The following is a 15,957-nucleotide window of genomic DNA, read 5'->3' as shown; positions in this document are numbered from 1 at the left end:
AAAGAAGAAGAAGAAGAAGAAGAAGAAGAAGAAGAAGAAGAAGAAGAAGAAGAAGAAGAAGAAGAAGAAGAAAGAAAGAAAGAAAGAAAGAAAGAAAGAAAGAGAAAGAAAGAAAAAGAAAGAAGAAAAAAAGAATTACCTTATGATCCAGCAATCGTACTACTAGGTATTTACCCAAATAACACAAAAATACTAATTCAAAGGGATACATGCACCCTCATGTTTACAGCAGTATTATCTAGAATAGCCAATTATGGAAAGAGCCCAAGTGTCCAGCAACTGATGAATGGATAAAAAAGATGTGGTATACATACACACAGACACATACACAGGAATATTACTCAGCCATCAAAAAGAATGAAATCTTGCCATTTGTAATGAGGTGGATGGAATTTGAGAGTATAATGCTAAGGGAAATAAGTTGGTCAGAGAAAGACAAATACCATATGATTTCACTCATATGTGGAATTTAAGAAACAAAACAAATGATCATAGGGGAAATAAAGGAGAGTCAAACCAAGAAACAGACTCTTAACTATAGAGAACAAACTGATGGTTACCAGGGGGAGGTGGTTGGGGAGAGGGGTGAAATGGGTGATGGGGATTAAGGAGGGCACTTGTGATGAGCACCAGGTATTGTATGTAAGCAATCATATAATCACTAAACGTACACCCAAAACTAATATTAGTGAATCACTAAATTGTACACCTGCAACTAATATTACACTGTATGTAAACTAACTGGAATTTAAATTATGTTTAAAAAAGGAAGTGAGAATGGTGAAGATTTAGAATATGTTATGAGGAGAGAGGGATGGGCTGAGTAGGACTTAGAGAAATATTTCATCAGCCTGGAGAACCCAGCTGAGGGTGGAGATCATGACACTCAGGAGAACCTGACTATTTTACTTAAAGAAAGCCTTGCAATGGTGCTACCCCAGTAACCCTACAAATCAAAGAATTTGGTGGAAAGGGTGGGGAAGTTTGGGAACACTGAAAGTGATTCACTGGGATGTATGGCGAGAAGTTGGAAAATAAAATGGAAAAAGAGACGTCAGAGGAGCCTGGGAAGGGCTGCTCAGATTGTCATTCTAGATGTGACTATTAATTTAACACATCACCAGAAAGAGATAAAAAGATATTTCAGAAGATAGTATCTTGAAATTAGGTTCTGGTTCTGACAAGGCATTGCAGGATTGGCAAGGTACGGTATGCATTGTGTGCAAACATATCATATGATAATATTACTTTATTGGGAAAATAAAAGGTTTGGAGAAGTAGCTCTGAATTGGGACCAAGTGACAGTCCTGATGTATCTAGTGAACTGCTTTTTTGAATATGAACTCCTTTGAGACTATTTTTAGCTTCAATGTCCATATCTTTAAAGTGAGATCTATCTTGTTCTATTCTTTCTACTTCATGAGGTTATTATATCAAGTGAAACACACACAAAAGCTGTGTTTAAAAACATATATCTCTTTGCCATATCCAATATTAGTACTGTTACTAAACAGTTGTTCAAAATATAGTTTGAGGTTAAAAATAAAATATACGTAGAATATCTCTGGAAAGATACAGAAAAGTCTATTAACTGTGGGGGAAGGAAATGAGGAACTGGGATGGACATGAGACTTTCTTTTTCATATTCTGCAACTTGTAATGTTTGAATTTTGTACTATGTGCATATATTAGCTATTCTAATTAATTAAATGAACATGATACATTTATTAGAAAAGTAAGAGTTGCCTTTCTGAAAACCATCATTCATAACTTTGACAAAGAGTAACTGAAGACATATACTGTATGTCAGGTGCTTGGCTTTAAGCTATGGGTACAGAAAAAGAAGGGTCCTTAGTCAAGAGGGTGTATTGGTAACAACCATCAACATGTTTGCTTCCCTGGAGGGGGAAGGTGGTTTTGAAATGGGATGAGCCCTTGAGGGGAGTCTACATTAACAGTATAGGAGAAGGAAAATGCATTCTGATAACTGACACCTCAGACCTGTGTTAGCAGGGAAAAGATGTATTTCAGGTTCTCGAGCGGATCCCATAATTAAAGAGAGGTTCTTAGGAAATAGCTTATCAGAGCAAGGTATTCTCCATGAAAGAGCTTCTGGACACAGCTGGGTTAAGTCTGAATAGATGGGCTCTAAGATTGAATGCTGGGTGCAACAGGATTATTTGAAGACTAAGGCAATGAGAGAATAATTTCATGCACCCCTTTAATATAGAAGAAGTTAATAATGTAAGGAAAAGAGAGCCGCAGGTCTAGCTCTACCGCCTATAACCTTGAGCAGGTCATACATTATTCTGGCTTCAATATCCCCATTTACAAAACAAGTATATTGATGACTGTGCCTCAAAATATTATTGTTCAGCCAAGAAACATGTTCCCCTCTTGAAGTGCCCTTGGGTAAGAATTCTGAAGTTTTCAGTGTCCAATCTGGGTATTTTAAATGGGAAACAAGGACTTCCTTACATGAAAAATGGCAAAGAAAGACTAGGTCTTCCTTTATTTATTTTTCCACAAGAAGAAAAGGTACCTTTAACATGAAAGGGAGACCCCTGAGAAAACAGAGCAGACCTCCAACAAGTTTGCTGAGAAAAGAGGATCCCGGATTAGCTCTATGGAAAATGCAAGATGGAGGATGTTTCCTTCTCTCTTGTAATATTCTCTAATTAAATTCAATATAGCACAATTATTGAATATTTGCTATAAGTAAGGCACTCTTTAGGGACTCCATGACATCTTCGTTCACTCAGAATTACTATAATTTTTCTCTTCCTGCTCAGACAGGACTTTGGCAAGGAACATAAAACTCAAAATGACTTATTATAAACATGATGCATAATTATAGGTAGGTCACAACTTTTCAACTTTAGTTTCCAAAGTATTAACTGAGCATAGAATCTGCAGTACCTATCATCTTCCCAAAATCATTCTGAGGACAATTTAGAAATGTATTACATATTATATAGCAGATGTCTTTTCTAAATTGTGTGCAAAACAAATGTGATTTTAAATCTATGAAGGAGTTTACTATTAAAAGTATCAATAGAGTGGGTTCTTATGAAATGAGGAATCTTTGCAGGTCATGAAAACAATCATTCCAGAATTCAGCTGTTTTGTAAATGTCTGCTTTTGCATATTGAGAAGTTTCTGAGGTGAATTACTTATATCTATCTGTCGCTATTTGGCCAGCTGAGAAAACTAAAATATTAGCATAGTTTGTGTGTCCATGTACATCTATCTAAGTATCTATCTGTAGTATGTATTTGTGTGTATGTGTATAATTTGTTTACTTGCACAGATATTGAGAATTAGCCTCATCCTGAGGAACAAAATAAGTAATAAGGTATATAATTAAAGGAGAGACAGACAGAAATAGAGACAATAGGAAATTCATTCAAAATTGCCAAGAAAATTAGGGCGCCTGGATGGCTCAGTCGTTAAGCGTCTGCCTTCGGCTCAGGTCATGATCCCAGGGTCCTGGCATCCAGCCCCACATTGGGCTTCCTGCTCGGCAGGAAGTCTGCTTCTCCCTCTCCCACTCCCTCTGCTTATGTTCCTTCTCTCGCTGTGTCTCTCTCTGTCAAATAAATAAAATCTTAAAAAAAAATTGCCAAGAAAATCATAATGGCTACCATTTATTGAACTCCAACTATGTGACAAGCATTAAACAGCTTTACCTATATCATTTCTAACCCCACAGCTGTCCTGTGGGATAGAGAGTATTATCCTTTCTTCATAGATCAGAAAAGAAGCCCAGAGTGCTTAAGGAACAATGCACAAGGAGATGGGAGTTCGAACTCAAGGTTAACAGTTCTATCTGAGAGGTCAACACTCTCCCTGGTGTGTCTCCCTGTTGATTGATTTGTACAGTACATGGTGGACAAACTCAGCAATGTTTCTTTTCATTGAGAACTGTGCCCGTGAGCAGGTGGCAAATCCTGGACTAAGATGACAGGATCTCCACTTTCAGAAACTACTGTGTTTCTGAGTGATGTACTGGTGGTTAATAATACACATAATGACAGAAATTTGGATCTTCATGTCCTTTCAAAGTCACTTAACTCGATCATTTTTGAATAATTTTTTCCTGATTATAGTTCACATGTGTAAACATTTTTTAAGAAATGAGATACATAAAGAAAATGAAAAATTACACTGCACAGAAGCAGTGACTATTAACATTTTGAAATATTTTTTTTCCTTGCTTAGTTCTTGTAGATACAGTACAATTCTGAAATAAGCTTTTCCTCTCACTTCTCATTAAAACATTTCCCTAAATTCTCTAAAATATCACTTTATAAACACCACTTTTATTTATTTATTTATTCGACAGAGAGAGAGCGAGAGAGGGCACACAAGCAGGGGGAGTGGGAGAGGGAGAAGCGATGCAGGGCTCGATCCCAGGACCCTGGGATCATGACCTGAGCCGAAGGCAGATGCTTAACCGACTGAGCCACCCAGGCAGCCCTATAAACACCACTTTTAACAGTTGCAACACATTCCACTGAGACAGTGTTATAGTTTACTTAGTGATGCCCCTGTTGTCAGATATTTTAGGGGTTTCTAATTGCTACAATAAATAGTATTGCAGTTTTTCAAAAAGTATAAGGCTCTGCCACATATTGCAATTTGCTTTTCAAAAAGCTACCCCCTTGATTCATAGATAAGAAAATGGAGGGGTGGTACATTGTCATGGTTGCACAGTTAATAAATATTTGTTGCAGGTCTTGAAATCAATCCTCTCTCCATAATCTTTCTGTGGCTTCAGCTACTTACTCTGACTTGGAGAGATGTGGTTGGTGAGAATGTCAACCATATCCTTAACAGTCTTGGAGGAGACACAAATGAAGCATGATAATGAGACAGTCCCAGTCTCTATACCCTCATAGACCCGATCCCTCCTTTACTAGCTCTGTGGGCTTTAATAGTTATGGGAACTTTTTTAAAATTTCAATTCAATTAATAAACATACAGTGTATTAGTATTTTCAGAGGTAGAGTTCAGTGACTCATCAGTTGTATATAATACCCACTGCTCATTATATCAAGAGCCTCCATCTTCCCACCTCTCAAAAGTGGGGGAAATAAAGCTTACCTCATAGGTTATTATAAAGAATAAAGAATGTCAGATATATAAAATCTAAGCACACAGTAGGCTCTTAATAAATAGAACTTCCTTTTTTGGAGAATAGATATGACATTTACTATCATGTTACTCATTTAGGCCGTCAAAGTCAATTTCCTCTGGGGTATTTTTGTTGTTGTTGTTACTATACATTCTGGTGGGTACCTGTGGTTTGAACAAGCCAACTCCCTCCCAAAAGGTGTGATTATCTTCTTTGAATTCTAACCCCCTGAAAACAGACCTTCTTCGTAATAAAGTTGGCTGTGTTAAAACAAAAGAACTTGCACAAAAACCTTCATTAAATCATGGGAAGTAACAATGAAGCAAGTGAGTGTTCAGTGTTTTCCCTGCATTCTTTGCCACCCACCACCATTACTTGGTGTGCAGGTCATATATCAGGTACAATGGGGAAACTACAGGCAAAATTGAGGGATTATAAAGTTTACCTTCTTTAAACCTCTATTCCCAACCTCCCTCTTTTTCCCACTCATGGAATAGATTTTCTCCTTTCAAACACATGTTGCCCTCTTAATTGCTAAGCATGAACACATATACTATTCTATTTTTGCTTATGCTGCTGATGTATGTATGTGCTACTAGAATGCAAAGAAACAATTGAAACTCACAGAGAAATAATATTCTTTTAAGTCTTCACTCTTGGGGGTGGGAATTGACTGTTCATGGTTGACTGGATTTAACAGTGACTTAGGATATTCTAATTTCAGGGGGAATCATTTAAGTTGAAGATTTCCTCTTCAAATGGAGAACTGGTTGCCCTCTTTAAGAGTAGCCTGCCTTCTTGGGGCTCTATAGTCCTACTGTTATGTTCAAAACATTTTTTTTTTCCTGGACTTCTGAAGCCAAAATGTCACCTGATACTATAAAAGATTATAATAATTCTTGTTTTGGATCGCTCTTCCTCAAGTGACATTCTTCACCTAATATGTGATTAAACTCCTCTGGAAGGAATCAATTTCATGATGATATGTATCAACTCTGAATAAATCAGGAAATACTTACAGATGTAACATCTCCACTCATGTTTTCCTTTGAGTCTCTGGGTTGAAAGTACAGCTTTGGGGCGCCTGGGTGGCTCAGTCGGTTGAGCATCTACCTTCAGCTCAGGGCGTGATCCCAGGGTCCTGGGATGGAGCCCCACATCAAGCTCCCTGCTCAGCGGGGAGTTTGCTTCTCCCCTGCCTGCCCTTCCCCCTGCTTGTGCCCTCGCTCTCCCTCTGTGTGTGTGTGTGTTAAATAAATAAATAAAATCTTAAAAAAAGAGAAAGTACAGTTTTATATTTTTCTTTCTTATGGTTAAGATGATAACTTCCATACTTCATTTTTAAAAAGGCAATGATAACAGAATACAATTTATGTTTACTCTGCACCAGTTTTATACACCTAAGTCAATTTTGCCTTAAGGAAGTTTACATAATATATCTCATCTTTTTGATATCCTCCTAAATGTAAATAATTGCATGCCACCTTCCAAGGCAGAGATTCTGAAGGTTCTGAGGATGACTTTAATCTTTCTACTCCTCTTTCCTTGCATTCTCTCTCTCTCACACACAGCATTTTTATACTAATTTTTTTTTTTTTTTTACAAAATTCTGTGCCAACACTATTGATTCAGATGTTTAGACTGGTGGCAACCTTCTGGAGGAGTTAGGAGTCTACTACCTCAGTGTTCCCTCCAGAAATTATTATATTGAGTTTTTTGATAATTGAAGGCAGGTCAATAACTTTTTTCAGCTTTCTAAAACTAATTTGATTTCTTCATCTTAGAAAGCAGAGGTCATGAATATTGTTTAATATCTACTTAATGATTATGAATACTACAGTTCTGAGTCATACTGTAAAGACCATCACACAGGGTTTCTGTACAGGTATGGGTTAAAAAAAGTAGGCAAATTTACATTGATTTCACATGACACCTTGGAATGTGGCAGGGATTTGAACTGATAAATATATTTTTATTATGATATGTACATTTTTAAAAGTGGAGTTCAGGAATTTCCTGCTAATCTGAATAATTAAAGTCAAATTAAGTAGGCACTTACTGTAAAAGTAAACTAATGTGCTTTTAAGGGCATAGTTTCATTTGGCATTTTAACAACAACTGACAAATGTATGCCAGTTGAAAGTTCCTAATGTATCTTTACATATACTATTATATCTAGTTTTTATTAGATGAATACTATAGGCTACTGTCTCAGGTTTACAGATGAGAAAATGGAAACACTGAGTGCTTTAAGTACTTAGTCCTAATAGTACACAACTAGTAAGTAAAGGAAACAATCTAATCCCAGGTCATGTATTTCAAGAAAGTGACTTTTCTACTTCATGCTTAAGTGATTCTTATGCTTGTGCATAGATTTCCCATTGATTACTCTTAAGTCAAAGTGGGGAATAAGTAATTTATACTATATATATATATTTATATTTATATAATAAAAAATATATATAAATAAATATAAAAAATATTTATATAATAAAATTATAAGGTGGTAAGTGTGGGCACTTGGGGCAAGAAGCACACCAGTTCAACTGTCCATGAATTACTGGTGAATGACTTTTGGCAGACCATACAACGACTTATCTGAACCCCAGTCTCCAGTCTATAAAACGAGAAAATAAAATCTCTAAAACAGAAGGATAATGTGACAACTGAATGAGATGATGTGAGTTGATGTGTTCTATTACTGTTAGGCCCCTCATAATTATTTTGAAAGAATAGAGAAAGCAAACTTGACCGTAGGCTTTTGGAAGAAAGTTTCAATAAAGCTTCTTTTAAAAATCGTATGTTCCATGAAATATAATCAGCTTCAATTATTCAGCATGTAAACTGAACCGAGTAAAATTCCAAGTGTCCCATGTGGTATGGAACACTTGGAATTTTAGCAATTATTCCGAAGTTAAAGTACACTATTTGTTCTACAGGTGAGAAAGATTTGCTGGGGGGGAGTCGTCGTTCTTTGGATGGCTGTTGTTTCTTTAAATTGAGTGAAAGAGTTGTACAGTTGCTGAGTCAGAGGATCTGGCAGCCTCAGAGATTCAGAGCAAGAAAATGGTGGCACTCAAAAAAAAGAAAGAAAGAAAGCAAAACATAAGCTTCCCTAATACACCAGCAAAGTAGGTATAACATGAGACAAATTGTACTTGAAAGGCAGAAAAATGATAATTTGGAAGGCATAATATTTTAGTTTTTCTTAGAATGGCTAATTATTTTTTCGCTTACATTAGTTACATATATTTCCTCTCTGGTCGTTGTGCTTTTGCAGAGATACAGAGACCCCATAATTTTGTCCACAAGTGCTTTATGCTCTTTTGGTGACATTCTATGGCAATTTTGCCTTGATCTATAAATACCATTTAAACCTGTGAAACATTTCTCTGTTTTTTTTTTCCTCTCTTACATCATTTTAGATTATCATGTTTACCAGCCTGGTTTCTGTTTGGATAATAAAATGAACTGAGAGAAACCCCTTATTATCTATCTATCTATCTATCTATCTATCTATCTATCTATCTGGAACTATTCATCGTATGTAAGCAGGGGTAAGTACGTATAGTGTTTCAAAAAGATAAAATTTCTAAAATATCATAAATGTTTTATGTGGAAATTTTCTGTCTGGTGCTACAAGCTTTAACACACAAGTATATCCTGTTACAACCTTCCCCCTCCCCAAAATATGTTCTGATAGTAAAAATCTGGCATCTAAAAGATAATCTTCCAATTCAGATGAAGGATCACATAATAATAAAGTCTCCCTTGTTTAGTAAAATAGCTCCTTCATTGATTACTCAGATTCTCAGTATCCTTCCTGGGACCCAAAGTGTGACTGACTGATTCTAAAATTTAAATCTTACCTAAAAGGCCAGGGCCTTGATTTAAAAATAAATAAGCAAAAATAAGGTTTAAAAAGCAACACTGTCCATATTTGCCAAATGGTGTTGCAGAAAGGCCACCTGTAACAGAATCCCCCTCAAGCGCTTTTTAAAATGCAGATTCTTGGGACTCACAGCAAATATGCTGAATTAGATTTTCTGGGAATGGGCCCCAGAAATGTATATTCTAAACAGCAGTTCAGGTAATGATGCTCCTGATAAGCCTTGCCTTAGTTCGACTTCTCACTAATCTCATGCTTAAATTGAGAAAGTAAAGGCATATTTATTTACACCACTCTGATTGCACAATTTTATTAGTTTCAGTTTGTTTAAGAGATTACATATCTTTGTTCATATAGTTCTGAACCCCTAGAGAACCTTTCTTCCTACTGGCTTGAAACCATTTAAATTATTCTGAGCCCCCCCTTTTTTTTGAGGTGAAGGGGAAAACTGAGATCTTGTCAAACAAGAATTAAAAAGTCATTTGTGATAACATTTTTATATTTTCATGAACAGAGCCATTATAAGACTTACAATATAAAAAATAAAAATCAACTTATTTTTTGAAGGACCTCTGAGGCACTGGAATTTTAAGTCTTGTGGTGGATGGTTTTAATTTTTTTCCCTTTTATTACTTCTTTCTCATTATGTAGGTCTGCCCAGTTGCAGCAATCATTCTAGGGCTCATGAAATAAATAACTGCACTGAGAAGCAGAGATTTTCTTCAATTTTCCTTTCTCTAAAAAACAAATGCTACTGACCCTTAGTAAGTTCAACAACTGTCAATGTACATACACATTGAAATAACATGAATTAGGATATGGTGAATCTGTGCAGGTCCCAAGTTGGTGGGCATTTTCTAGGATGGAGGAGAGCCTTATAGAGGCCTTCTTTCCCCTACTGAACAAAGCCTTTATTTATTCCCAAGGTTTTCTCCATTGGTTGGCTTACTGTCATAGAAGTTGGTCTTGTTTTAATACTTACTGACATTTTTTTTTTTTTTTTTAACTGAGGGGAAGTTCTCAAACCTGAGGAAAGCTGCAGTATGAGAAGAAAACAGTTGAGAGAAGAATTTGAGGCAACTTCTTCATCACTGGAAAAATACTACGGGTCATGCTCCTTACCCTCTTGTACCACAGACAGAGGAACAAAGAGGAGGAGGCCTTTTCAATACTCTTTGGTCACCACCTGGCCCGGAAGGGATAAGCTGCCAAGTTTTGGACACTTTCCCCACGGTGTCTCGGAGTCAACCTGATCCATTCCCGGATCCTCCCCTCTAGAAAAAAAGGCTAGCTAGTTCCAAGCTGGGGAGGTGACCAAGAGACGTCCTCGGTCCTACCTTGCACCTCTCTTGAATCCACGAGGCCACCTCAGCCTCTGCCTGCCCCCACTTCCTCCTCCATCTAGTGAAGCCCCATTCCCGCTCTACGTGTAACCCCTGGTCTGTTACTCTGATCAAATCTTACTTGAAGAAATAGTTGGGGTGTGGGGCGAGGCTCAGGGGCGGCTAAAAGCTGAAGGGGTGCATTCGCGGAGTGGGATGATCAGTGGGCCATGCCTCTCAACTCTTGCTAGAGAGTCCTACGCCAGCTGCCAATTAAATTTCCAGGAATCCGCAGCGTCTCTAGGAATTGAGAGGGTGGGGAGGAGATAGGGTCCTGGAGGCTGGTTGCAGCCGGGAGGTGGGGGAGGGGAGGTCCGAAAAGCTTCGAGTCTCGCTTCCTGCTGGCGGGCTCTTTCTGGGGTTCTGGGGAGGCCCGTTGCAACCCCCGTCCGGCTCTGGGAGGCGGTGAGCCCCAGCTTGAAGTGGTCGGGAGAGGACTCGGGAGAGGGATTCCTAGAAGGGGGCAAGTTTTGTGACAGCAGGCCTAACGCCCAGGCACCTGGGAAATTAACACAGCCATGCATTTATCGTCTAGGTAAAAACGAAGTAGGTTGTGAATAGGCACGGCGTGCGTTAGTCTTAAGTCACAACTCTCTCGTGCTTTCTCCAGACTTTACAAGAACCTTCTTACATATGATACTTGCACAACTCAGTTTCCTCACTGTCTCCCCCAGTCTAACGCTAAGCAGGCTCTAGTTCATCCGTAACGTAGGATCATTTCAGGCTTCGAAAATGACCTATGTTTTTTACTGCTGACGGTCATCACACTTTGGAAAACTGGAAAGTATAACGAAAAAATTAAAGATTACCAATCCCAGTCCCCCCAACCTAAGGAAAGCACTATAGGTATTTTGGTACATAAACAGGGTGTGTATGTGTGTGTGTGTCCAGAGAGAGGAAAAGAGGAAAAGCAAAAATAAGAACTGTTTACTGTTTCGAATCTTGAAAAATCACCTAACCTTATAATGTAATCATTTCACATTCTATTAAATATTCTTCAGAAATGATTGTCTATAATATTCCAGAGTCCAGAATATTCCAGACCATTATTCCAGAGTATAGTTTCATGTCACAATTTAACATCTTATTGTTAGAATTCAAGGCAATTTTCAATTTCTTGCTACTATTTATCTGTCTATTGATCTTTGTCATAATCTTTCTTTCGTTGGATGATGCCTACACAGAGAATAGTTGAATAAAATGTATGAATATTTTTTTTCTGATTAAAAAATTTTTAAAGTAAACACTATGCCCTACGTGGGGCTTGAACTCAGGACCCCAAGATCAAGAGTCATGTGCTTTAGGGACTGAGCCAGCCAGGTGCCTCCAAAAATGTATGGATATTTTAAAAGTTCTTCATACCTACAATAACAATGTCCTTGCCAGTGGGGTGTTTAAAAAGTGCATTAATCTCATTAGTCAATAAACAGACACAATATTAGTGATCATTATGTGAGAACGAGAATTTTGATATCTGTAGCTTTTTAAAAAAGCTATTCAATACAATAATTTTATATTTAGAAAGTGAAAGAACATCCATTGTTTACATAATTTAAACTGTAGAAATAAAGCACCACAAAAATTTTTTCTCAAGTCAGATTTTGCAGCAGACAGAAGGATTCTCTGGCCTAAGGTATTTTAGTATGGAGGGGGCAAGTGAGATTGTTATGCTTCTCAAAAAGGATTAAAAATTAAAAAGAATAAAAATACTGGGTCAAATGTTTAGCCTTCCTTTAAGAAAGTATTTTTGAGATGATTTGGATCACTTTACTAATAGGAGTCATTCACGTGTTGGAAAAGTGATTTAGCTTAACTCTACTACGGTAGTTACTAGTGATGAACTACCATGTAATCAAAGAGACTTATAAAATATTACGAACATAGACAAGGTTATGTCCTCCCTACCTTAGGATGACAATGAACTTTTTAAAATTCAAGAGTCCCCAAAGAAGTAAATGAATATTACGTTTTGCTTACTGAAAGTGTCACTGTTTCTTTAGAACATAATACAACCTGGGGATCATGTACACGTTGGGAATAATGGTTTATGCTAATGTACAGTGCTTACCTTGAGAGAACGCTATGCTGTTAAAGGTGATAAAAAACCCTAAGGGTTCCCAAATAGGAGTAAACAAATAAATACTTCATGTCATAAAAATACAACTGTTTTGTAAACACACCAAGGTAGAAGTAACAAATCAATTAATGTAATTCATCAGGCATGTGTGAAAAAGAAACTAGTAATATGGAATTTTATTATATACATTTTCCAGTCATATAAAAAAAAAGTCATAATGAACATAGTTGCAGAAACCTTAAAAATAAAAAATAATTACATCTTATATATTTGTATTAATATTAAGTAATTCATACAAATAATTTTTTAGCATTGTGGTTCTTAAGAAATTGAATTAGTCCCAGTATAATTACCATCCATATATATTCTTAAGTCAGTATAACCATAGGCATAATATATATTTATGTGAAATATATCATCAAACATCACTTATAATTAATACTTCCATATGTCACATATGTGTATAATTTCACAAGTAAAGGATAATTGCACAACTTTTTAAGACATATTCTATTCTACCTAAGTTGTGTGTCCTGTCTTCAGATATTCACTAAAAATTGGGCCAGATATTTACTAAAAATTGGGCTTTTCAAATAGTCAATACATTTTTTTAAAAGATTTTATTTATTTATTTGACAGAGAGAGAGAGAGAGCACAAGTAGGCAGAGTGGCAGGCAGAGGGAGAGGGAGAAGCAGGCTCTCCGCTGAGCAGGGAGCTGGACGTGGGGCTCGATCCCAGGACCCCAGGATCATGACCTGAGCCGAAGGCAGCTGCTTAACCAACTGAGCCACCCAGGCGCCCCTAGTCAATACATTTTTAAATAACTTTACATATTAGTCCTGAAAATTGATTTATACTTAAGTAACAAAAAATAAATGGCTACTTTCCATGAGCCTATTATTTTTATATTTTTAACATTTCATAAAAATATAAAAATACTGTATCTAACTTAAAGTAATTACAGTATTACATTGTGTAGTCCTAAAATAGAAAACACATAATTATGATATTTACATAGATTAAAATTTTCTACTTTGTTATTAGAGATTTCCAGAAGCAACCTAATACTTTAAGTAAATAGCTTTAAGTAGAGAGTAATAGTAACAACTCTGATATTCAAAAACATATGGTGGTTAAACGTTTGCTGGTCAGAATAAAGCACCATAAAAGAAACAAACAAACAGGGTCTTGTTAATGTTTTAAAATGAACTGAAGTTAAGTCCAGCAACATAGCATGAAATCCTTTACAAGCTCTTACTAATTCTTTTAAAAAACTGAACTTTCATAATAATATGAAAAAGAAAATGTGTATTTACCCTATAAGTTGTTTGTAAATTTTTTAAGATTTTATTTTTAAGTAATCTCTACACAAACGTGGGGCTCGAACTTACAACCCCGAGATCAAGAGTTGCCGGCTCTTCGGACTGAGCCAGCCAGGCGCCCCTGCTTGTAAATTTTTGTGAATTGAGGCACCTAACTAAACACCCGTAGTTTTAACAGTTTTACACTTACATGACAAAGGCCTATTAACGTTACAATAAAAAAATAATTCCCCTTCTCCTGGCCTTTGCTTTTTCAAAACATCTATACCTGGGGAAAATGGATGCCCCAAGTAAGGTCACAAAAATGAAGCTTCATGAAATTGCTTTTAGATTTATATCCAAATTCTAACTAGGATTCTGCATATTGTAGCAATATAGATTTTCAATTTTTCTGGTCATAGGAAATTACACCGAGTAAAGATTTGTCTGATGTGAGGACAAAACTACCTAGGATTTTGTTTTTCAAGTAGGCCTCATTTTTTAAAAAGTGTTAATTGTGGCCTGATATGATTAAAATATGATCGGTTGTGATTGCTCAGACTCACCACAATAGATATGTTTTTTGCTAAACATTTTGCTAAGCATCATCCCGAGCAGTTTGAATCTGTTAGGGCTCCAAATATGAGATCTCCATCTTACTACCAAAGCCCAACTCTCTACTGACCACAAAAGCAAGTGTTTGCTCCTTCGATCAGTGTTACTATTTCGGGAAGTCAAACCATGTGCGAGCACCCACCCTGGAACATCCTCCACCTACTGTAAGCAGAGAGGGTTGACCTGGCAGGGGAGAAAACAGGTGGCCCACATAAAACCAACACCGTTAGTAATACTTTCCTCCAGGGCGAAATAAAGTGCCCTAGAAATACACCTTCACTGTGTGTGTGTGGGTGTGTGTGTGTGTTGTGTGCTATGTGGGGTGTGTGTGTTATGTGGTATGTGTGTGTGTGTGTGTGTATGTGTGTGTTTAATGACTCCCACCCAGGAAATTCAGGAGTGACTGACTTCTCAGGTGGGTTAGAATCTCCCGCTTCTCCCCGGAGTTTCACTGGATTGAGGAGGTGTGTGAAGGGGGCTCTGGGCTCAAGATATTCGGAGCACCGCACCTCTAAGTAACTGTAACCCGAATGGGGAAAGAGGGGAGAGAGCTTCCACCCCTAGAAACCTCCTCCTCCTATCCTGGTCCGGAAGATGGTTTATCTGTATTAAATCATACCAAACAAAATCTTCCAAGGGCCGACTGCGCCCGGGACTTTTCGAGGCCTTTCTTACCTGCTCTTCTAGGATGCGGCTGCTGCGGTCTGCGACGGCTCCTCACTAGCTTTAACACCAGGGCCGCAGCGGCCCGCACACCCGGCTCTGCCCACTCACCCGCGGGCCGCGTGATCCGCACCACAAAAGCCCTCACTCGCGGCGGGCCACCAGCGCGCCGAATCCGCACTGTGATCAAAAACGCGCGCACCATACTCTCGCCGCCGCCACCTCCTCTGTGCTCCGCGACCGCTGCGCCGCCTTTTGGCATCAGAGGTAGGCAGCGCCGCGCCCGCCCCCCGATCGCCGACTGGGACCCACGCACCGCCCCCCGCCCATCCCCGCCCCGCAGGCGCGCCCCCGCGTTCCCTGCGCGCGCTCGCGCGCCCCCAGACCTCCCCCCGATCTCAGAACCGTTCTGCGCCCGGCGCGCGCGGGAAAGGCCGGTGGTGAAGCCCGAGGGCTGCGCGCGCGCGGGCGGCAAGCACCCAAGGTTCCCCTCCCTCCCCCCGCCTCCTCTTTCCCGCCCGATCCGCGCTCTCCCCCACCTTCCCACCCTCCGCGCCGGCGCCCCACGCGGTGACAGCTCAAGGGCCTGTCGCCAGAACGCATCTCCAGGCCCCCGCCCCCTCGCAACATTTGTCACCTGACACGGCCGTAAGCAGGAACCACCGCGTTGCGGCTGCTTCCAGTCCTGCTCGCGCCCCGGCTCCCCAACCCCCCTTCTTTTATTCCTCGCGCCACTCGCTAAGGGTCTTCCATCGCTCCAAACCGGATTATTTAAAAGAGAAAAAGAAAGGAAAAGCAAGGTCATCACAGCGCTGCATCAGCCATTCAGGAGGCTGGATGTCGGTTTTGAAAGAAATGGCGCTAAGCTCCACTTCTAGATTTGGGAAACGAG

General features: G+C 38.8%; 1 protein-coding gene across 2 annotated transcripts in view; it reads right to left on the bottom strand.

Moving 5' to 3' along the window:
* LOC116625219 (cyclin-dependent kinase inhibitor 2A-like) overlaps nt 1-15,890 on the bottom strand; it is a 27,767-nt gene extending 11,877 nt beyond the window's left edge. The window contains exon 1 of one of the 2 annotated variants that reach the window (XM_032393620.1): nt 15,703-15,890. In XM_032393620.1, coding sequence (XP_032249511.1) covers nt 15,703-15,870 — 168 coding nt within the window. In that variant the 5' untranslated portion in view covers nt 15,871-15,890. Of the gene's footprint in view, nt 1-15,077; nt 15,217-15,702 lie in introns of those variants that run through there. The other variant, XM_032393622.1, reaches the window with a different exon arrangement.
* Nucleotides 15,891-15,957: the final 67 nt, after the last annotated feature.

Source organism: Phoca vitulina, unplaced genomic scaffold (assembly GCF_004348235.1).
Source record: "Phoca vitulina isolate PV1807 unplaced genomic scaffold, GSC_HSeal_1.0 scaffold75, whole genome shotgun sequence".
NCBI lineage: Eukaryota > Metazoa > Chordata > Mammalia > Carnivora > Phocidae > Phoca > Phoca vitulina.
The sequence above is the reverse complement of the archived record's forward strand: the minus strand, read 5'-3'. Positions and strand labels throughout refer to the sequence as shown.